Source organism: Suillus fuscotomentosus (genome assembly GCF_016647785.1).
Source record: "Suillus fuscotomentosus strain FC203 chromosome Unknown F5891scaffold_49, whole genome shotgun sequence".
Classification (NCBI taxonomy): domain Eukaryota; kingdom Fungi; phylum Basidiomycota; class Agaricomycetes; order Boletales; family Suillaceae; genus Suillus; species Suillus fuscotomentosus.
In genome coordinates this window covers 1-17546 of record NW_024539561.1, presented here as the reverse complement: position 1 = coordinate 17546, position 17546 = coordinate 1, and the positions used below count along the sequence as shown (strand labels likewise).

General features: G+C 48.9%; 3 protein-coding genes across 3 annotated transcripts; 1 reads left to right on the top strand and 2 right to left on the bottom strand.

The window, feature by feature from the left end:
* Nucleotides 1–71: 71 nt before the first annotated feature.
* F5891DRAFT_957701 (uncharacterized protein) lies at nucleotides 72–3244 on the bottom strand (the record flags this gene model as incomplete). Its single annotated transcript, XM_041375506.1, has 5 exons — nucleotides 72–436; nucleotides 489–1887; nucleotides 2035–2346; nucleotides 2399–2689; nucleotides 2744–3244. 5 exons carry the CDS (start codon nucleotides 3242–3244, stop codon nucleotides 72–74), a joined length of 2868 nt encoding a protein of 955 aa, XP_041222640.1.
* An 84-nt stretch (nucleotides 3245–3328) lies between these two features.
* On the top strand, nucleotides 3329–3890 carry F5891DRAFT_1192241 (uncharacterized protein; the record flags this gene model as incomplete). The annotated part of the gene is made up of 3 exons (XM_041367579.1): nucleotides 3329–3493; nucleotides 3548–3800; nucleotides 3847–3890. The coding sequence occupies 3 exons, from the start codon at nucleotides 3329–3331 to the stop codon at nucleotides 3888–3890; spliced, it is 462 nt and encodes a 153-aa protein (XP_041222639.1).
* Nucleotides 3891–6568: 2678 nt separating this feature from the next.
* On the bottom strand, nucleotides 6569–6877 carry F5891DRAFT_923308 (uncharacterized protein; the record flags this gene model as incomplete). The annotated part of the gene is made up of 1 exon (XM_041373825.1): nucleotides 6569–6877. A coding segment is annotated over one exon (309 nt), but the record flags the coding sequence as incomplete, so codon positions are not given.
* Nucleotides 6878–17546: the final 10669 nt, after the last annotated feature.

The following is a 17546-nucleotide window of genomic DNA, read 5'->3' as shown; positions in this document are numbered from 1 at the left end:
AATAACTTCTGGCATAGGCTAGATAAGACCACTCAACCATCACGAACGTCGCACGGAAGCTACACCAAAAGCTACATGGAAAGGGGAAAATATACATTCTTATCCCAATACCTGTTGAGCCAGAACTGAGAAGCATGTTCCATGCTATTATATGGGGTGAGACGGTTGTCCGCACTTGCACCGAAGCGAGGGACAAGGTTAACAGGTGCTCTGAGCTGTGTCACAGGTATGACATCGCCCACCCAAGTGCCATTCGAACGCTTCGCTCGTTTGAGCAAGTGGAGCTGCGTACTTGGCTCACGATCATCAGCACCGGAGCTTTGAGGAACAATGTCAAAGTGATGCACGTAAACCAGAAAGTGGTCCTTCCATGACCAATTTGTGCCACTTTTTCCAACAGCACGCATGATAAGCCTGATTTGGCCAATCGTATGACCTGCGACTTGACAATAAGTAGAAATTCAGCGTGACATAAGATCATAACATACCACGAAGACCATCTTCTGGCCATAAGTACCTCGCCTCATTGTTAATGATGACTGTGTCATACCGGCCACATGTCCAGGGATCAGAAGGAGGTGCACAATTGAGGGTCTGCGCAGGCCGTATGATGCTAGCATCGTGGAAATTGGTGTCCTGCACCCGAAGTTTAAACCAGACTTGAAGTTTGTCGAAGGGAAGTGAAGCAGTAGGTCCAGCTCTTCTAGCCCCCCCAATAGTATGTATGTGATCCCTCCCATGAGTAGCCTCACGACGAAGAAAGTCGGCAATAGCTGGTCGTAAGTCAGGAAGACCAAACTTGATGGCAGCATCGTCAACAGATATGTTTCTGATAGAAGGATCGTAGGTGAGGTGAAACGCTGTGCGTTCGACAACGAACGAGCGCACTGGCACAGGGACTGTCCCCACTTCCCTGTGCTGGAGGACCTTGGCAATTCCGAAGTAATTTGTGATTGGACGCGAATGTCCAGGGTGTTTCATTGTCGTAAGAAGGTCTGCTGGGATATCGCGATCGTCGTCCACGTCGAAATCAACATTCTCATCCTTCTCATCGTCATCTGGATCCTGCTGCCCTGAGTCTGGGACATTGTCGAGCAGACTCATAGCGAGGTCAAAGCGGCGGCATTTATCAGCACGGTCAAGATGGCGACATATCTGGGGATCGTAATTATTATTATTGCTCGAGCGAGCAGGACTTTTGATTTCCGTTATGTGGGCATGCTCCGTGGTATCGGCTGTCCATTGCAGAGGAACTCCAGTGTTCCTTATGCTTGGAACTATGGACTGCATAAGCTCAAGCTTCGGTATGTACCAGTTCTCGATAACGCCGCCACGCTGACCACGACGAAATCCACCCTCTATAATAGCATCTTTGTTAGCGTGAAAATGATCAAGTGCAGTGGAAATTTGGGCGAGTAGGATGTCGTCAATTACGGGTGACTGTACGAGATATCGAAAGTCCATCAGAGCTCGTACAGCAGTCATCACTGCGCTAGGAATTGCATCCGCACTGACTGCAACGATCGAGCGTTGAATGTCGCGTTGAGTACGTCCTGTAACCTGTTTGAGTTTTGAAATCCCGCCATGAAAATGACGGAACCCAGTGACAGCCTGCAACACAGAGAACCGAAAGTCAATCTCTGTATCACCTACTGCGCAAATAAGCCACTTTGCGTCGTGGTCGTAGAACTCGCGATGAATGAGGTGAAGAAATTCGGGAGTGAGAAAATGTGATGGATCACTGAGGACCCAATCCATCCAGAATGGTGCGTTCACGCCATTCAAACGAAACTTCTGTGCTTCGCGAAAAAATATCTCGATGTCGTTGGGATCAGCTTTACTCCGCGCAATGTCCAGCTGGGAGAGTGTAGTTGCTCGTGTGCGAGGCTCATGACGGAAAGGGTCTCCAAACTGTTTGTACATGGCCGTAGTGACTGGGGAGGTTTTCCCGCCAACAGCAGCCAGCATCATGGCCTCCGGGGTGTCGACAATGTAGCTCGCAAGTGGTGTAAAACAGTAGCGACTGTGTCCAACAGGGTCCGATAGCATGACTCCTTCGCGAGCAGCCAGCTTGAGTGGACGGAGAACAATATCTAAGCATTCGTGAATGAGGCGATCCTCAAGTACGCCTCGCATGCGTTTTTTCTTGTAGATGAATTTTGGGACGGGAAGTAGAGCGGTAAGCACAAAGGCATTCGAAGACGACTTGAGTCGCGTGGACATGCCTATGTTGGCAAGACTAATCAGAAGGGGGTGTGCAACTCTGTCACCCGTCATGGTTGATATATTCGTCTTGTCAGACGATAAGATGGTCCCCAGGAGTGTTGCACCTCTTGGTAGGGCCGACTGTCCGAAAATCGATAAGTACGACAACTCGCACAGATGAAACTATACATACCTGCATATTCCACGCATCATCACTAGTCATCCACTCTGAATATACACGGCACAGCCGCTGCGCAGTGCTATACACCCTGCGAGGCGTAAAGTCTAGATGATCGTGAAAGGCAGGGTGGTTGAGAAGGCCCGAAATACAATCTAAGGGATCACGCCAATACAAGACAACGGGCGATTTCGTGGGATGTGCTGTAGGTACTACTTGAGACATCCAGCGCAGGCCACTAGGCAACATTTCCGCTCTGCCACGCAGCTCCTTGGCCGAATGGAACGACAACGGAAGGGTCTTTATCTAAAGAAGACACCTTCAAAAATTGTATGTTATCAAAAAGAATTTATTACTCACCATGTCGAGCGAAAGAAAACTGTCTATCTTCCCCATGCTTAATCCAGAGCGAAGTAGCCATGACCCAACTTCCCAGTCTTTCTGGCCACTGAATGGATAATACGGGTTCGTTGCACGGTGCCTGCTGTTCTCGTCTGAATTGAATACGTCGAGGAACGTGTAGCCCCTGCCGTATGATCGAGCGCAGTCAGGATACGAGTCGATGACTTCTGAGTTACGAGTTGGTGTCCTCTCTTCGTAAGCCTGGCGCTCACTACTACTCCCTCCAAACATCTCATCCCAATCTCCAAAACCACCAGTCTCAATGTCGGGAATAGTATGTGGTCCGTCGTCCATAGTATTAGTACTCACAGGTTCATCGTCCATATCAGACTCAGAGCGCGAGCATATCAAATCCTGCAGCCATGTACTGCAGCCAGAGCGAGGTTGGCTCATGTGCCGAGCAACGGCTACATCATCCTTGAAACCACCTTTCCCGCACGAAGGACACTGGAATGTCATATGTAGTACAATCGACGCGTGAGATTCCGAGAAAGCTGTAAGTAATCCCTTGCGGAATCAATAAGCCATATTCTCAAAACACCCATGTCCAACGTACCAATCCACCTAAATATTTCTAGTGACGTACCATCATTGTCAAATATGCGCCCGCAAAACTCCAATAAGTGGCAAGCGAGCCGAACTTCTAGTGAGCCTCCCAGTAGCGGAATCGCTGACTTGTACGACGTGGTCAATGCTATTGGGTCAATGGTAAGTGACTGATATCTGACTCTTACTAGGCACTGCTCGTTAACGTGTGTACAGACCATCAATGACGTTGACGACTGTGAAGCCAACCTGATCATGGATCTCGCAAGGGCCCGACGTGATATAGTTAATGCGGAGAAAAAACTTGCTGATTGCATCGTGCGAGAGCAAGAGGTCATGACCAGTCTTTCAAGATACAAGTCTGTCATTTCCAAGCGGAAGCTTGACAAGGCCGATGTAGGACTAGGCCATATGCGTGTCACATTCAAAAAACACGGTCTTTCACATCAGCCAGCACACGGTTCTCTTGGTAAGTACTCTTATTATGTATACACTACCAACTAACCTCGTCATAGACTCATTCGCATCCTGCCGTCAGCTAACGATCCAGTTGGACTGATGCCTCGTCCCTTCTTTCAAATTGTGTCAAATAGTTTGTATTTAGCAGTACTGGTACTAGGCTAGTAGTATAGTAAATATGGACATAAAATTTTGTTCCATCTCGACGCTTGAATTGTGTGACTTCTAGTATGAAATGTTTGATCCCGCGGAACCAATTCATGTAGGTGAGGAGAAGACAACGGCGAGCGTAGTATACAGACTGTTATTGTAATTGATTGTAAAACAGCTGCAACATCCTAAGGCGACCGGTCCGCTTGTTAAATTTTAATTTTACTAAGTACTTTCAGGTACTACTACTACTAGTGCTCGAGGTAGCTATTTTATTGACAAACACTGTGAGGCTGTACATCCTGTGAGCTCTGTCTCTCTGTGGGTTACTGTTGAAAAAAATTCAATGCCCGGGAGAAATGTGCTGTGAGTGCTGTCCTGCTGTGGGTTACTGTAGGTTACTGTCGAAAAAATTTGATGCCCCGGAGAAATGTGCTGTGAGCGCTGTCCCTCTGTGGGTTACTGTGGGAAACTGTCAAAAATGTCGATGTCTGTGGGGAAATTTGTAGTTTACAGATGTTACACAAGTTTGACGCCGCTGCTTGGCTTGAGGTGTCTCACCATCAGTCATCACGATGTGTTTGGACCGAGTGGCTCGATTACGACTTGCTGGCTTAAAAAGAACTGAAAATGGGTCAGACATCATCTCATGTGCGAAGTATCGCCGAGGCGTCTTCAAAAGCTGAAATACAACAAGATTGTTGACACACCGAGCGTCACACACATGGACTCTTAACAAGTCGCGTAAATGATCCTTACGATCAGAGGTCCGAATACTAACGAAGTGTGCACCAGCAATAGTACCATAGTGACCACGACTCATGTAAGGAAAATTGTCGATGACGTGCCTCAGAGTAGGAGCAGTGACGGGCAAAAAACGGCCAGCTGGATACTGATCACGAAAAGCTCGTTGGACTCGAGAGACCTCATAAAACTCGAAAAACTTGCGTAAAACGCACGATGACACCACGAGCGAACCATCATCAAGAAGCTCCTGATCCGACACCACCAAAGAAACGGGAGGCACCAGGAAAGACGACGTCGACGAAACAACAGAGGAGGAAGAAGCTGCAGCCATCGCAACTTATTAAGATGTTTATACAAGCGCGCAAGACGGTGACGTCCTAATGGTAGAACAGGAGACCACAACCGAACGACGACAGGCGAAAAGGAGCTGACAAATCAATGACAGATCAGGATGCGAAAACTGGGCCGCCAAACCCGGTGAGATCGATATAAAGTTTACCATTGTAAAAAAAATTGTTATACCAGTCCCCTTAAGGGTCCTGGAAAATTCAAAATTCAACATCGTCGTCGCTTGAGACCTACATAAGTCCTACCTAAATCCCAGTGAGAAACGGTCCTAGCCATATCTCCGGAAAACGACGGAAATATTGTGACAATATTCACGTCAATTTCCAGAGAAAAATGAGACTTATAGTCGATGTTTAGCGACTCGCATCGAGCGAGATATTGTATCATTGATTGTGTTTGTGTACCATAGATTCTAGTATATTCCCGTAGTTCCCAATTGACTTGTGCATATTTGCTCATCAACGCAAATCGACCAAAAATAATTGTATTATGAAAAATTACAAATACAATACTCTATATACCATAGCACCCCCACCCGCGCATCAGGATGATGTAGTCCACTAGCTTCTGGCACATGGGAGTCCTTGACCGAAACAAATCATTGTCAGAATATACTTGCCAGGCAAGTAGACAGTACTTACAATGATGGCAGCTGCCTCGTTCTACAGCAATAGATATCAGTTAAAGTACATTAGGTAGCTTTTAATGGAACTCACCAATTGACTGTCTTGTAACGGTGTATCTGTTGAAGCCGCTGGATGTGTCGATCATCGGGACAATGGTATTGAGCTAGCGATGATGTAAAACAGTCAGTGAATGAACCTGACAATGCCAAATAACTCACAATGTTCAAAATATGTGCATATATGCACTGTGAATAGCGCTTACTTGTCACAAGAACGGCCGACGGTCGAGTGGGTGGGATCAGCAAATGGATTGAGCCATGAAAAAGCCTAATACTTATCTTGTTACATCAGTAAATTCCCACATTTCTTAACTTCCTTTTTCGAGACTTGCCGCCGGTCAAAATCCCAAAAAGGAGCGGAAAAGTCACTCGCAAAAATGGCGACACCCACTTGCCATCCACTTGCCACAAGGCATATAAGTTGGATAAGTAGATGCCTCCTCTTGAATTTTACTTTTCTACCTTTATTTTCGCTTTTTGAGCAATTATTTTCAATTATTCCTACAATACAAGCAGTGCAAGTCGTGCAAGTAGTGTAAATTGTAGCAACTTATTTCACTTATTTCACTTATTGTGCACTTGTTCAAGACAAAAATAACCGTATATCATTGCATTTGTATATTAAGCGAGACAAAAAGGAGAGAAAGCAATATGAAAGTACTGGTAAGTAGCGAAAACGAGACATTTAACATGCGCGCGGCGGGCAACAGTGAACAAACAAGCAGGGAACAGCGATGATGAATGACGAGAGGAAGGGGCAGTACAACTCTATAAAACAGAAAGTAGCACCGAAATCCGTCAGTTGGGACACTAGAAAGTGACAGAAAAGGACAGTACCAGGTATCAAAGATGAGTGCGCGCTCATCCTCAGAATCTTCTTCCACAGTGGGGGGCGCACCACGCCTCCTCGCAGCGATCTCCTTCGTGCGGCCCCAGACGTCCTGGAGGATCGACTCGTCGAGGCGATTGATGGACTTCATATAGCCCCTGGTTGCCGCACCAAAGTTGGTGTCGGAAAAGGCCTTTCGAGAGTTGCTGATCTTGCCTGAGGCTTTGTTCATACTGTGGGGGACTTTGACAGCATTGCCTTTACTGTTGACCTCCAGTTCACTGATGAGCGTCTTGTCACGGCCGATAATCTTGAGGGCGCGTTCCATCTGATAAATACGTCAGTCACGATATGATGAGGGGGTAAATGTACATGCCGCCGCAGTGGCGAGGCTAAGAGCGCCCTTCGCATGCGTGACCTTCCTGTGGCTCTCAATGGCGCCCCAGGTAGCACACCTGTGCTGTACGAGGACTTGAACAAGGAGTTCCGACTGAAAGGGTTTCTTGAATTGTCCGTCCTCCGTGATGCTACCATATAAGAACCCTAGTTTGAAAAGTAAGTTGTTTGCGAAATCTTCGCGGTCTTGGTCGGTCTGGACATCATCCTGTAATGACATGAAGTGTGTGAGTGCGGTGACAGCGGTAGTGCCCATGCCATTGCGCCATTCTGATAGCCGCTGGGTGGCCTAAGAAGAAACAAGAACGATCAGATACGAATTGCATCAAAGATCACTTACTAATGCCATGACAGGCCCATCAGTAGTCACCTTGTGCGGTATGTCCTTGTACACCGCGTCCCAGGTGTCCTGCACAGTAGTGCAGAGAACTGCCTCCAACTTGGGAAGAGCCCAAGCCCAGACCTCATCTTGATCTCCGATCGCAAAAATGAGAGTGGGGATGAATACTGCACTCCATCTAGCCACTGCCCGAGCACCTCCAGGAAGGTTCTTGATCCTGTAAGCAGAACGGGGGAGAATCTCCACCTCGACAGAGTTCGACACGGCGCCAGAAGTAGCACTCGAGATACTGGAAAGACTGCGAGTATGTGTGACGGAAGACTTTGTCCGCTTAGCCGCAGGAGCTTTGTGCTTGACGCCAACATTAGTCTACATGATTCGTAGTTAGTATGATTTGAATATTAATAACCGAAGCTTACTACCGCAGATGTGACCCGCAAGGACACTGGTTCAGATTCGGTCTTGACCACCACAGGTTTGCTGTGCCCCACAAATTCAACATCGGATGAAGGTGTATCCTCCTCGATGACGAAGTCATCATCGACCATGAAGTCGTCCCCAATCTGGTCGTCCTCGATCACGTCATCCTCGATCACGTCGTCCTCGAGCAAGTCGTCCTCAGGCAGGGCATCCTCAATCGCGTCATCATCGGTCAGGCCATCCTCCATATCTGCGAGTTTGCGCTTGACACTCGTCGCCAGAATGGTAGAGTGGGATGTTGAAGTTCGAGCGAGAGCTGCAGCTCGACGGATATCAGCATCGTAATATCCTCGGGGGACCTGTGTAGAAGGAGGAGGCTCGAGATCAGATTCCATGTCAGTGTCGGATCCATAGTTAACGAGGGAAGCTACTACTGGGGGGGTCGCCTCAACATTCATTTCATCGTCGGAAACGTCAGGCTGAATTGCGTTGATCTGTCGAGGAGTCAAATTGGCATTGCGATGGGATTGATTTGTTCGTACTGAAGTATCAGGGACCTTAGAATAAATCTTGACGCCCTGGTGATGCGCTGCGTTGCTTGAGGAGACAAGTGCGTTCGACCCTAAAGGGGAGGTGAGTACAGCAAAGATCTAGAGGTATGCGCGGCAACGCGAAGCGCGAGAAAGCGCAAGTGCGCGCAAGGTACGAAGGCGCGGGAATGCGCGCGCGTATTAGCGCGAAGCGCGGGAAAGCGCGCGCGTGTAAGCGGAAATAAAAGAGACTAAGCTTAAGTGATGATATAAAGCAATATAAGAAAAGATAGATGCAAAGTGTAGACCAATAGACTTCTACTATGTACTGCTAAGTAAATAGTGGGTGATAACTAGTAAGTTCAAGGGAAAAGTAAGGTGTGAAAGGTAAGTAAGTAATAGTATGTACTGCTGGCGCTTATATAGCGCGCCTAAGCGCGGTCATGCGGAGCCGAAGCGCTACCGAGTAGGTATGTAAAGATATATATAAGTGAGAATTCATGATAAAAATAAAGGTGGAATGATATGCTAATAAAAGAAATGGAAATATACGCACTAGGTTAATACATAAGAAAGAACTAGATAATTAAACTCACCTGAGCAGCTATTGGTTTGGACATACGGGCAAGGGCTTGAGAGCGCTCAACTGATTCAGCCAGATCATCGTCTGCAAACAGGGTCGTAAAACGATCTGCCACGTTGTCAGCCCCAGCATCGGCGATAGTATTGATGGGCGTGAGTGGGGCACCACCGCTACTGATAGTACTCCCCATGGTAAGTTTGGAAGAGGGAGCAGTACTGGAGAAGTCGGAAGGCATCGTAGATGGTCTTTTCCTCAATGCGTTGGAGGATGGCTTAGAACCAACACTGGCAGCGGGAACTTCCGTCCTCCAACCCGGGATACGCTGGACAGCAAAACCAAATTTTTGAGGACCTGATGTAGTGCTATCATCATCATGCACCATTAAATTGAAGAAGAAAAGAGCCGTTTCAGTGAGATGGTGCAACATAGTTGAGAAGCAAACGTCTTACACATCAGCAGACTTCTTATCGTCATCACGTGCCATCGTTGATTCATCGATAAGACCCGCTGCTTCGATTGCATCTCTTACTGGCGTCTTCACTGGTAACACTTTCCTCTTCTCCTTCTTCTTGCGTGACCCCGGCACTCGCACCTCTTCCTCTGCATCACTCCCAGGATGGTCGACGTTAGCACCGGCTGCTAATTTACCTCTAGCCCCACCACCCTTGCCATTAGCGCTAACGGCCTTATCTTCGGCCATAGTCAAGTTGGAGGTCTCCATGACTTTTACAGCCTTTTTTACGGGGCGTGGGCGTGGGCGGGGACGAGTAGGCTTTGGCGCATCAACACGTGCGGCTGCTTGGTCTGTCTCCATTTTTTTCTGAAATACAGCAATGCGGTTATGTCCTTCATGAACAGCCATTTCACTTGCCCTCTTTTCCTCCTCTACACGCTGATCGTCAGCGGCCTTTTGAGCTTTGGTACGTCTCTTTGTGTGGCCTTCGCCCCCGGTCAGGATATATCCTGGGTGCTGAGTTGCATTTTTAGCTCGAGTCGCCACACGCCTCGGAACCGCGCTGGCAAGCTGAGACATGGTATTGATGGAAGGTTTGGGAGGCTGGAGAACGAGAATACCCAACCAGTGGTGGCGGACGACAAGGTAAGTTTCGTCACAATTCTTCAAAAATTGTAGCCTAAGCTGACTCTGAATTCATACATATGACCCTACTTTGCTCTGACGTACCCACTAATATACTAGCGCGATCTTTTGCAGTCGCCGTTAATATTGGGAGTCTCTACCATTTTTCAGGCACTCCGGATAATATCAGTCCAACGCTTTGCCTGTGAGACATCAATGTCATGGTTCTTTGACACCTTTCCGACGAGGAGATAGTCTACTAACACTCCCCGCACCGTTAGTACTAGTTCTTGTTTGTTGGCGCAGTGAGACTGAGGTATACCACCGCTTTTCCAGTGTAGAAAGCTTTTTCGGTACAGTTTGCTCGTGTCCGAGCCCCAAATCTGGCCTCCATTATCAAATTTGTCACATTGGTACCGGTGATTATGGACGGTTGCACCCCAAACCTTGAATCTAACGGTTAGCCTTCAGAACCTTCGTCAACATCCAGCATAGCACACATGCCTCCCCGTCGTGCTCACCACCTGCTTCAGCTTCCATGCCCAGTTCCAGGATGTTCACGCTGGTTTCGAAACCAGTCAGGTCTTACACAACACAGGCGCTCGCTTCACCCAACTTTACCTGTTTCAGCACCGTCCCCTCAGGATCATCCCCGGCCATCTTGTTCACCCTCCCGCCCTCGAGATTTCTCACTGCCCCCTCCGGATTTTTCACCTCCACCCCGGTGTAGAGACTCGTGTGTCTCATGGTGTGATATGGCAGGTTTCACTAGGAAGTATACAGCACAAACTCGCAGCGTCATTCTGTGCGCTACCCACAGCTATCTCTATATGACGCGCAGCTTTCCCACGCAACGCGCGCCATGCGCGCACCATTCCCGCGCTTCGCGATGTATACGCGCGCGCGCGTTCCTGCGCTTGCGCGCCCTATGGCGCCAGCCATCCAGAAGCATCCATCCACTGTCCACCAAGCTCCCTAGTGCGTATATTTCCATTTCCTTTATTAGCATAGTTCCACCTTTTTTTTATCATGCATTCTCACTCATATATATATTACATACCTACTCGGTAGCGCTTCGGCTCCGCTTGACCGCGCTTAGGCGCGCTATATAAGCGCCAGCAGTACATACTATTACGAACCTACTTTTCCTACTTTTCACTTACTAGTTACTACCCACTTACTACTTAGCAGAATATAGTAGAAAGCTATTCCTTTACATTTTGCACTCTTATATCTCCTATCTTGCTTTATATCACTACTTAAGCTTAGTTTCTCATTTCCGCATACTCGCGCGCGCTTTCCCGCGCTTCGCGCTAATACGCGCGCGCGTTCCCGCGCCTTTGTACCTTGCGCACACCTGCGCTTTCTCGCGCTTCGCTTAAGCGCACACTTCTAGATCCTTGCTGCACTCACTTCCCCTATAGGGTCGAACGCACTTGCTTCTCAAGTAACGCAGACTAGGCAGCGCGCGACCTTACAACTTTTACAGATACAGTCAGGAGCTTCTTTTGTTCCTCATTGTATTGTTGTTTCTACAACTGGAGCCCACTGCGAGGGGAGCAGTCAGCAAGATCTAGTTCCGCGCATTTCGCGCATACAGGTCAATATCTTTGCATTTCAAAAGCTAATCATTTTCTAGTCATGCATTCTCGCGCCTTGCGCGCGCGCAATATTAGCACGCCTGTGCGCCTCGCGCGCGCACCTTTCTCGCACTTCACACTATTTAACGCATAAAGGTCAATCTCTTTGCATATTCAAAAGCTAACCAATTTCTAGTCACGCATTCTCGCGCTTTCCCACCCCTGTGCGCCTTGCGCGCGCACCTTTCACGCGCTTCAATGCCCTTCAGAATGCCCATCCGCGGCACAGCAAACGCGCCCAAGTTCGATGGCACTACAGACAACCTCGCCGAGTTTATTGACACCTATGAGCAGCTCGCTGATGATGCAGGACTCCAAGGACTCGACCGCATCAAAGGTATTATCCGCTACCTTGAGCGCGACGATCAAGAACTATGGGGCGGAATGCCCGAGGCGCAAGTAAGCGATTACGACGCCTTCTTAGATGAGGTGAAGGTAATGTATCCTGGATGGGACGGTAAAAGGCGCTACGCGCTCGCAGCGACTTGCGCGCCATCGCGCGCGAATACGCTAACAAACCAATGCTCTCTTGCACAGAACTAAGCAATTACCTGCGCGCATTCAGGAAGATTATGCAGCCACTCATGGACGAAGACCGTATTGGAAAGGCCGAACGCGACCACTTATTCATGGAAGGAATCCCTAGCGATGCTCAGGCGCAAATCCGCTTGCGCCTTATGATCAAGTTCCCTGACCACCACCCATACGACCCATACCCATTCATGGACGTCTTCGCAGCTGCGCAGTTCCTATTACCTGCGCACGCTTTTCCCGCGCCAAGCGCGCCAGTTAGCGCGCCCATAGTAGCACCAATTGCCACCTTAGTCACAGCAACTGTGCCAGTGCAAGCTAAAGTGGCTAAGTACAAAGATCAATACCACGCGAGTCGCGCAACGCAGGATACGACCATTAGCGCTAACGCAACAGCTGGACTCTTCTATCGCGCACCCTCAGAAGCTGTACTTGACAAAAGGCCACCAGTTCCTATTCACGCGCCTCACGCGCGCGCCTTTCCCGCGCCTTCGCGCGAATCACGCGCACCTCAACCATTAACTGCACCAGCATGCAAAGCCATACCAGAATGCACCACCTTAGATCACGAACTCGAGCGCGCGCTTGCTAAGCGCAACCAGAAGCACACCACAGGCGCCTCTTCACCTTCACCATCAGCATCATCTCCTTCGCAATCTCCATCATCACCAATCGCATCGCTAGTCAGGGATGACTCTAAACATCTATTGCACACTAACGCGCCAGTTGAAACACGCGCGCCTATCGCTATCGCATCGCGCGCGCCTATCGCCATCACCTCGCCAGCAGTCAGGGATGACTCTAATCATCCATTGCACACTAACGCACCACTAGAAACATGCTCGCCCCTCGCTATTGCATCGCTTACGGAAGAAACCTCGCCAATCGCACCATCGCCATCACCGCTATCACCACTCGCATCATTAGAGGTCAGGGATGACCCTAAACATCAATTGCGCCTTAGCGCGCCTATAGAGGAGCCTCCTACCGCATCAGAGGCTCAAGTTGCACCTTGCATCAACCAGAGTTTGCCTCTGGTAACTCCAATTGTCACTAACGATTGCGCGCATGTCGCGCTTTTTGCTTCCAGTGACTATCGCTTGCCAGTACCGTAAGCATCCGTGCATCATGCTGCACATCCACCAAGCGGAGCATGTCTCAGGCGACCCTGGCGCAACTCAGGCGCACCATATTGCGCCTGAGGACGCGCAATGCGCGCGCCTCGAGGTATTGTATATTTACCCTCATCTCATTTCGCGTTTTCTGTCTCTTTCATGTTTGAAGCTCTTAAGGAGCTATATGATGATTCCAAACACTTTAATTTCATCTTCTCACCACCCCTTGTTCACGCGCCATGATCACGCGCATCGCGCAATACGCGCGCGCGTTCCCGCGCCTCGCGCATTCATAATTGTAGCAGAGTTTTCATGCTATGTGTTTCTATCACTTCTCCCCTTTTAAATTGCATTTCTTTCATTCAACACAAGGTATATTACAATCAGTCATCCAGGCGCGACTTAGGCGCGCGCCTGACACATACATACGCGCCTAACACCCCTATCATCACCTTTAACTTCGCACTTCCCACATTTATTCACATTCTTCGCGCTTTTGCTTACCATGTCAATTTCATTCCTGCGCGCCTTGATGCGCACTATTCCTTTCACCTATGCGCCTATTGCGCCTTGATATACCACCCTTACAGCCCATTTGCGCGACATTTGCGCCTAATTCCACACTATATACATTTCTCGCTAACACATTTGCAGAGAAATGGCCATTCCTCGCGTGTTCGGCCAATATAATCAAATTCGCGCGAAATCGCCCCAAGGCGCGCACATCGCGCGCACCCTATCAGCTTGTAGGGCGCCCTACACCCCTTGCAGCGCCTCCCATTGGCGCGCCTTCAACCTGCAGCGCGTTGTGCAGGAATTCATTCTGCCAGTCACAAGCCCCCCCCAAATACGCCAGCCTTGCGCATTCCAACCCTACCTTGGGTAAAGCGTCAGCTCGCAAGAGACGCGAAGCGCGCTAGTCACGCGCGCTCGCACGCGCTCAAGGAGGAGGATCGAGCGCTTCAGCGGCGCATCAAAGGAGGAACATATACCAACACTGTTTCATAGGATATTGTTTGTTTTACCCTGGGTTTCGTCCAGTGCTCTTTCATTTCATTTTCTCTCATTATAACACTGTCCAAAAGACTAATAACACACTGATATATGCATATAGGAATCACCTAGAAGAAAAACAACCATAGATCGTGCCCACCTAGCTCAATAGTATATTTCCTCTTCGCACGCATGACGCGGCACCATGCTCCTTTTTACCTTAGAACGCGCACATATGCGCGCAGTCTTCCCACGCTCACGCGCATATACGCGCAATCTTCCCGCGCACATACGCTTCATGCGCGCGCGGTGCGCGCTTCCCGCGCCTTTCTCATAGGAAGGTGTAGATGTTGACAGCTGCACGAAGAAGACAAGTCGGATAGGACATCCGCAAAGTTTACCATTTTCCCTTCATATTTTCACTTATAGTTTTACTCATGCTGTTCAAACCTTTAGCAACTAATATTTAGCACGCCTAGTAGGACTTGGTTTGGACATGGATTGGATTGCTCCTGGACTGCGCCACTTCGCACCATCCCCACAGAATACAACACATGCGACACTCATGCGCGTTCTCGCGCCTTGCGCGCGCGCACTTTCCCGCGCTATATGGATATGCGCGCATCTCGCCCACGCTTTGCGCGCCACATCCATATCACCCTTGCATCATCGCCCCACACCCATGGCACATTAATCACATCAGAGTCACCCTCGCAATCCACCATGCTACACTTCATTCCCGCGCCTTCACGCATAGCGTGCGCACATTCTCGCGCCTCGCGCGTAACATGCGCGCAACTTCCTGCGCTTCACACATACCATTCTTATGATCACGCATTCATCGCCCAACAACCAAAGCATCGTACATGCATCGCACATGCATACTATCACGCGAAACCCTCACCACACACGCGCTGAGTGGGGACACTCAGAATTTAAGTCCCTGGGAGATGTAGAGACTCGTGTCTCATGGTGATATGGCAGCTTTCACTAGGAAGTATACAGCACAAACCGCAGCGTCATTCTGTGCGCTACCCACAGCTATCTCTATATGACGCGCAGCTTTCCCACGCAACGCGCGCCATGCGCGCACCATTCCCGCGCTTCGCGATGTATACGCGCGCGCGCGTTCCGCGCTTGCGCGCCCTATGGCGCCAGCCATCCAGAAGCATCCATCCACTGTCCACCAAGCTCCCTAGTGCGTATATTTCCATTTCCTTTATTAGCATAGTTCCACCTTTATTTTTATCATGCATTCTCACTCATATATATATTTACATACCTACTCGGTAGCGCTTCGGCTCCGCTTGACCGCGCTTAGGCGCGCTATATAAGCGCCAGCAGTACATACTATTACGAACCTACTTTTCCTACTTTTCACTTACTAGTTACTACCCACTTACTACTTAGCAGAATATAGTAGAAAGCTATTCCTTTACATTTTGCACTCTTATATCTCTATCTTGCTTTATATCACTACTTAAGCTTAGTTTCTCATTTCCGCATACTCGCGCGCGCTTTCCCGCGCTTCGCGCTAATACGCGCGCGCGTTCCCGCGCCTTTGTACCTTGCGCACACCTGCGCTTTCTCGCGCTTCGCTTAAGCGCACACTTCTAGATCCTTGCTGCACTCACTTCCCCTATAGGGTCGAACGCACTTGCTTCTCAAGTAACGCAGACTAGGCAGCGCGCGACCTTACAACTTTTACAGATACAGTCAGGAGCTTCTTTTGTTCCTCATTGTATTGTTGTTTCTACACCGGCCATCATCTCCCATACTTCCTGATCCAATTCAAGAGGATGTACACAATGATGCAGAATTTACTGACACGAGCGAGCGTTGCTATCGCACATACCATTCAACATTAAATGGTAAGTTTCATTCAAGTTTGAGTACTCCGTTTTTGACTCAAATGTACGCTTAGGACGACCATGCGCGGCTGATGGGACATTTCTGCCATATGGCACCCCTCCGACTCCTGTGCCATTGAAGGCTCCTGATGATTGGAGCCCATATCGCACTAGGATTGAGTTTGAGGCGGCAGAGTTCGCATTCAAAAAATGTCATATGTCGGCAAGAAATTTGGATTTCTTGTGTGACCTAATGGCCGCGACTCTCGCAAAACACCACGACACCCCTCCATTTGCTGATCACAAAGATCTGCACAATGTCATAGATGCGACGCAGCTTGGTGACGTCCCTTGGCAGTGTTTCTCTGCTCAATATACAGGAGAACGACCTGAGGTTGCCCCACCGTGGATGGACGATGAATTCGAGGTCTGGTATAGGGACCCCCGCGCAATGGCGCACAATATCATCGCTAACCCTGACTACAAGGACGAAATCGACTATGTACCATATCGTGAATACGATGCATCGGACGCCACACGCCGATGGAAAGATTTCATGTCCGGAGACTGGGCATGGAAACAAGCAGTACGTCTTCCATCTCTTTCTGATATCGCTCGTAAATAGTATAGCTAATATTTCATCAAGGACACCATATCACAAGATCCAGAAACACACGGATCCGCTTTGGTCCCAATTATTCTCGGTAGTGACAAAACTACTGTCTCTGTGGGCACTGGTAATAACGAATACTATCCCCTCTACGCCTCGATCGGTAATGTACGCAACAACGTGCGACGCGCGCACCGTGATGCTCTTGTCATCATTGGTTTCCTCGCCATACCCAAAAGTACGTATATTCATATTTTAAATTTCGTTTTCCGTCATCTGATCTGCATTTCAGCTGACAGGAGTCATTCTAAAGATGACGCATTTCGGATATTTCGCCGCCAGCTATTCCACAGTTCGCTATCCGTGATTCTCTCCAGCCTCAGACCTGTTATGACCACGTATGAGGTCGTGCGCTGTGGAGATGGTCATTTCCGGCGCGTTATATATAGTCTAGGACCCTACATAGCGGATTACGAGGAACAACTCGTGCTATCCTGTGTTGTCAAACATTGGTGCCCGAAGTGAGTATTGGCACTTGCAGTCAGTATCCATTCACACTAACAATTTGTGTAGATGCATTGCAGTTCGCACAAACCTTGATGGTGGTGGCATCTACCGCACCCGCGAGTTTACTGATTTCTTGATCAACGAGCTACACGCAGATGTATTGTGGGATGAATTTGGTCTTATTGGTGATCTCGTCGTGAGTGGAACAAGCCGCTCTTCAATACCAGACTAATCTATTTTGTGTAGCCATTCACTAATGACTTCCCCCGAGCTGACATTCATGAGTTGCTGTCGTTTGACCTTCTCCACCAGCTCATTAAAGGGGCCTTCAAAGACCATCTCGTTGATTGGGTATCAAAGTACCTCAAGGCCGTACACGGGACCAAACGATCAGAGGAGATCAT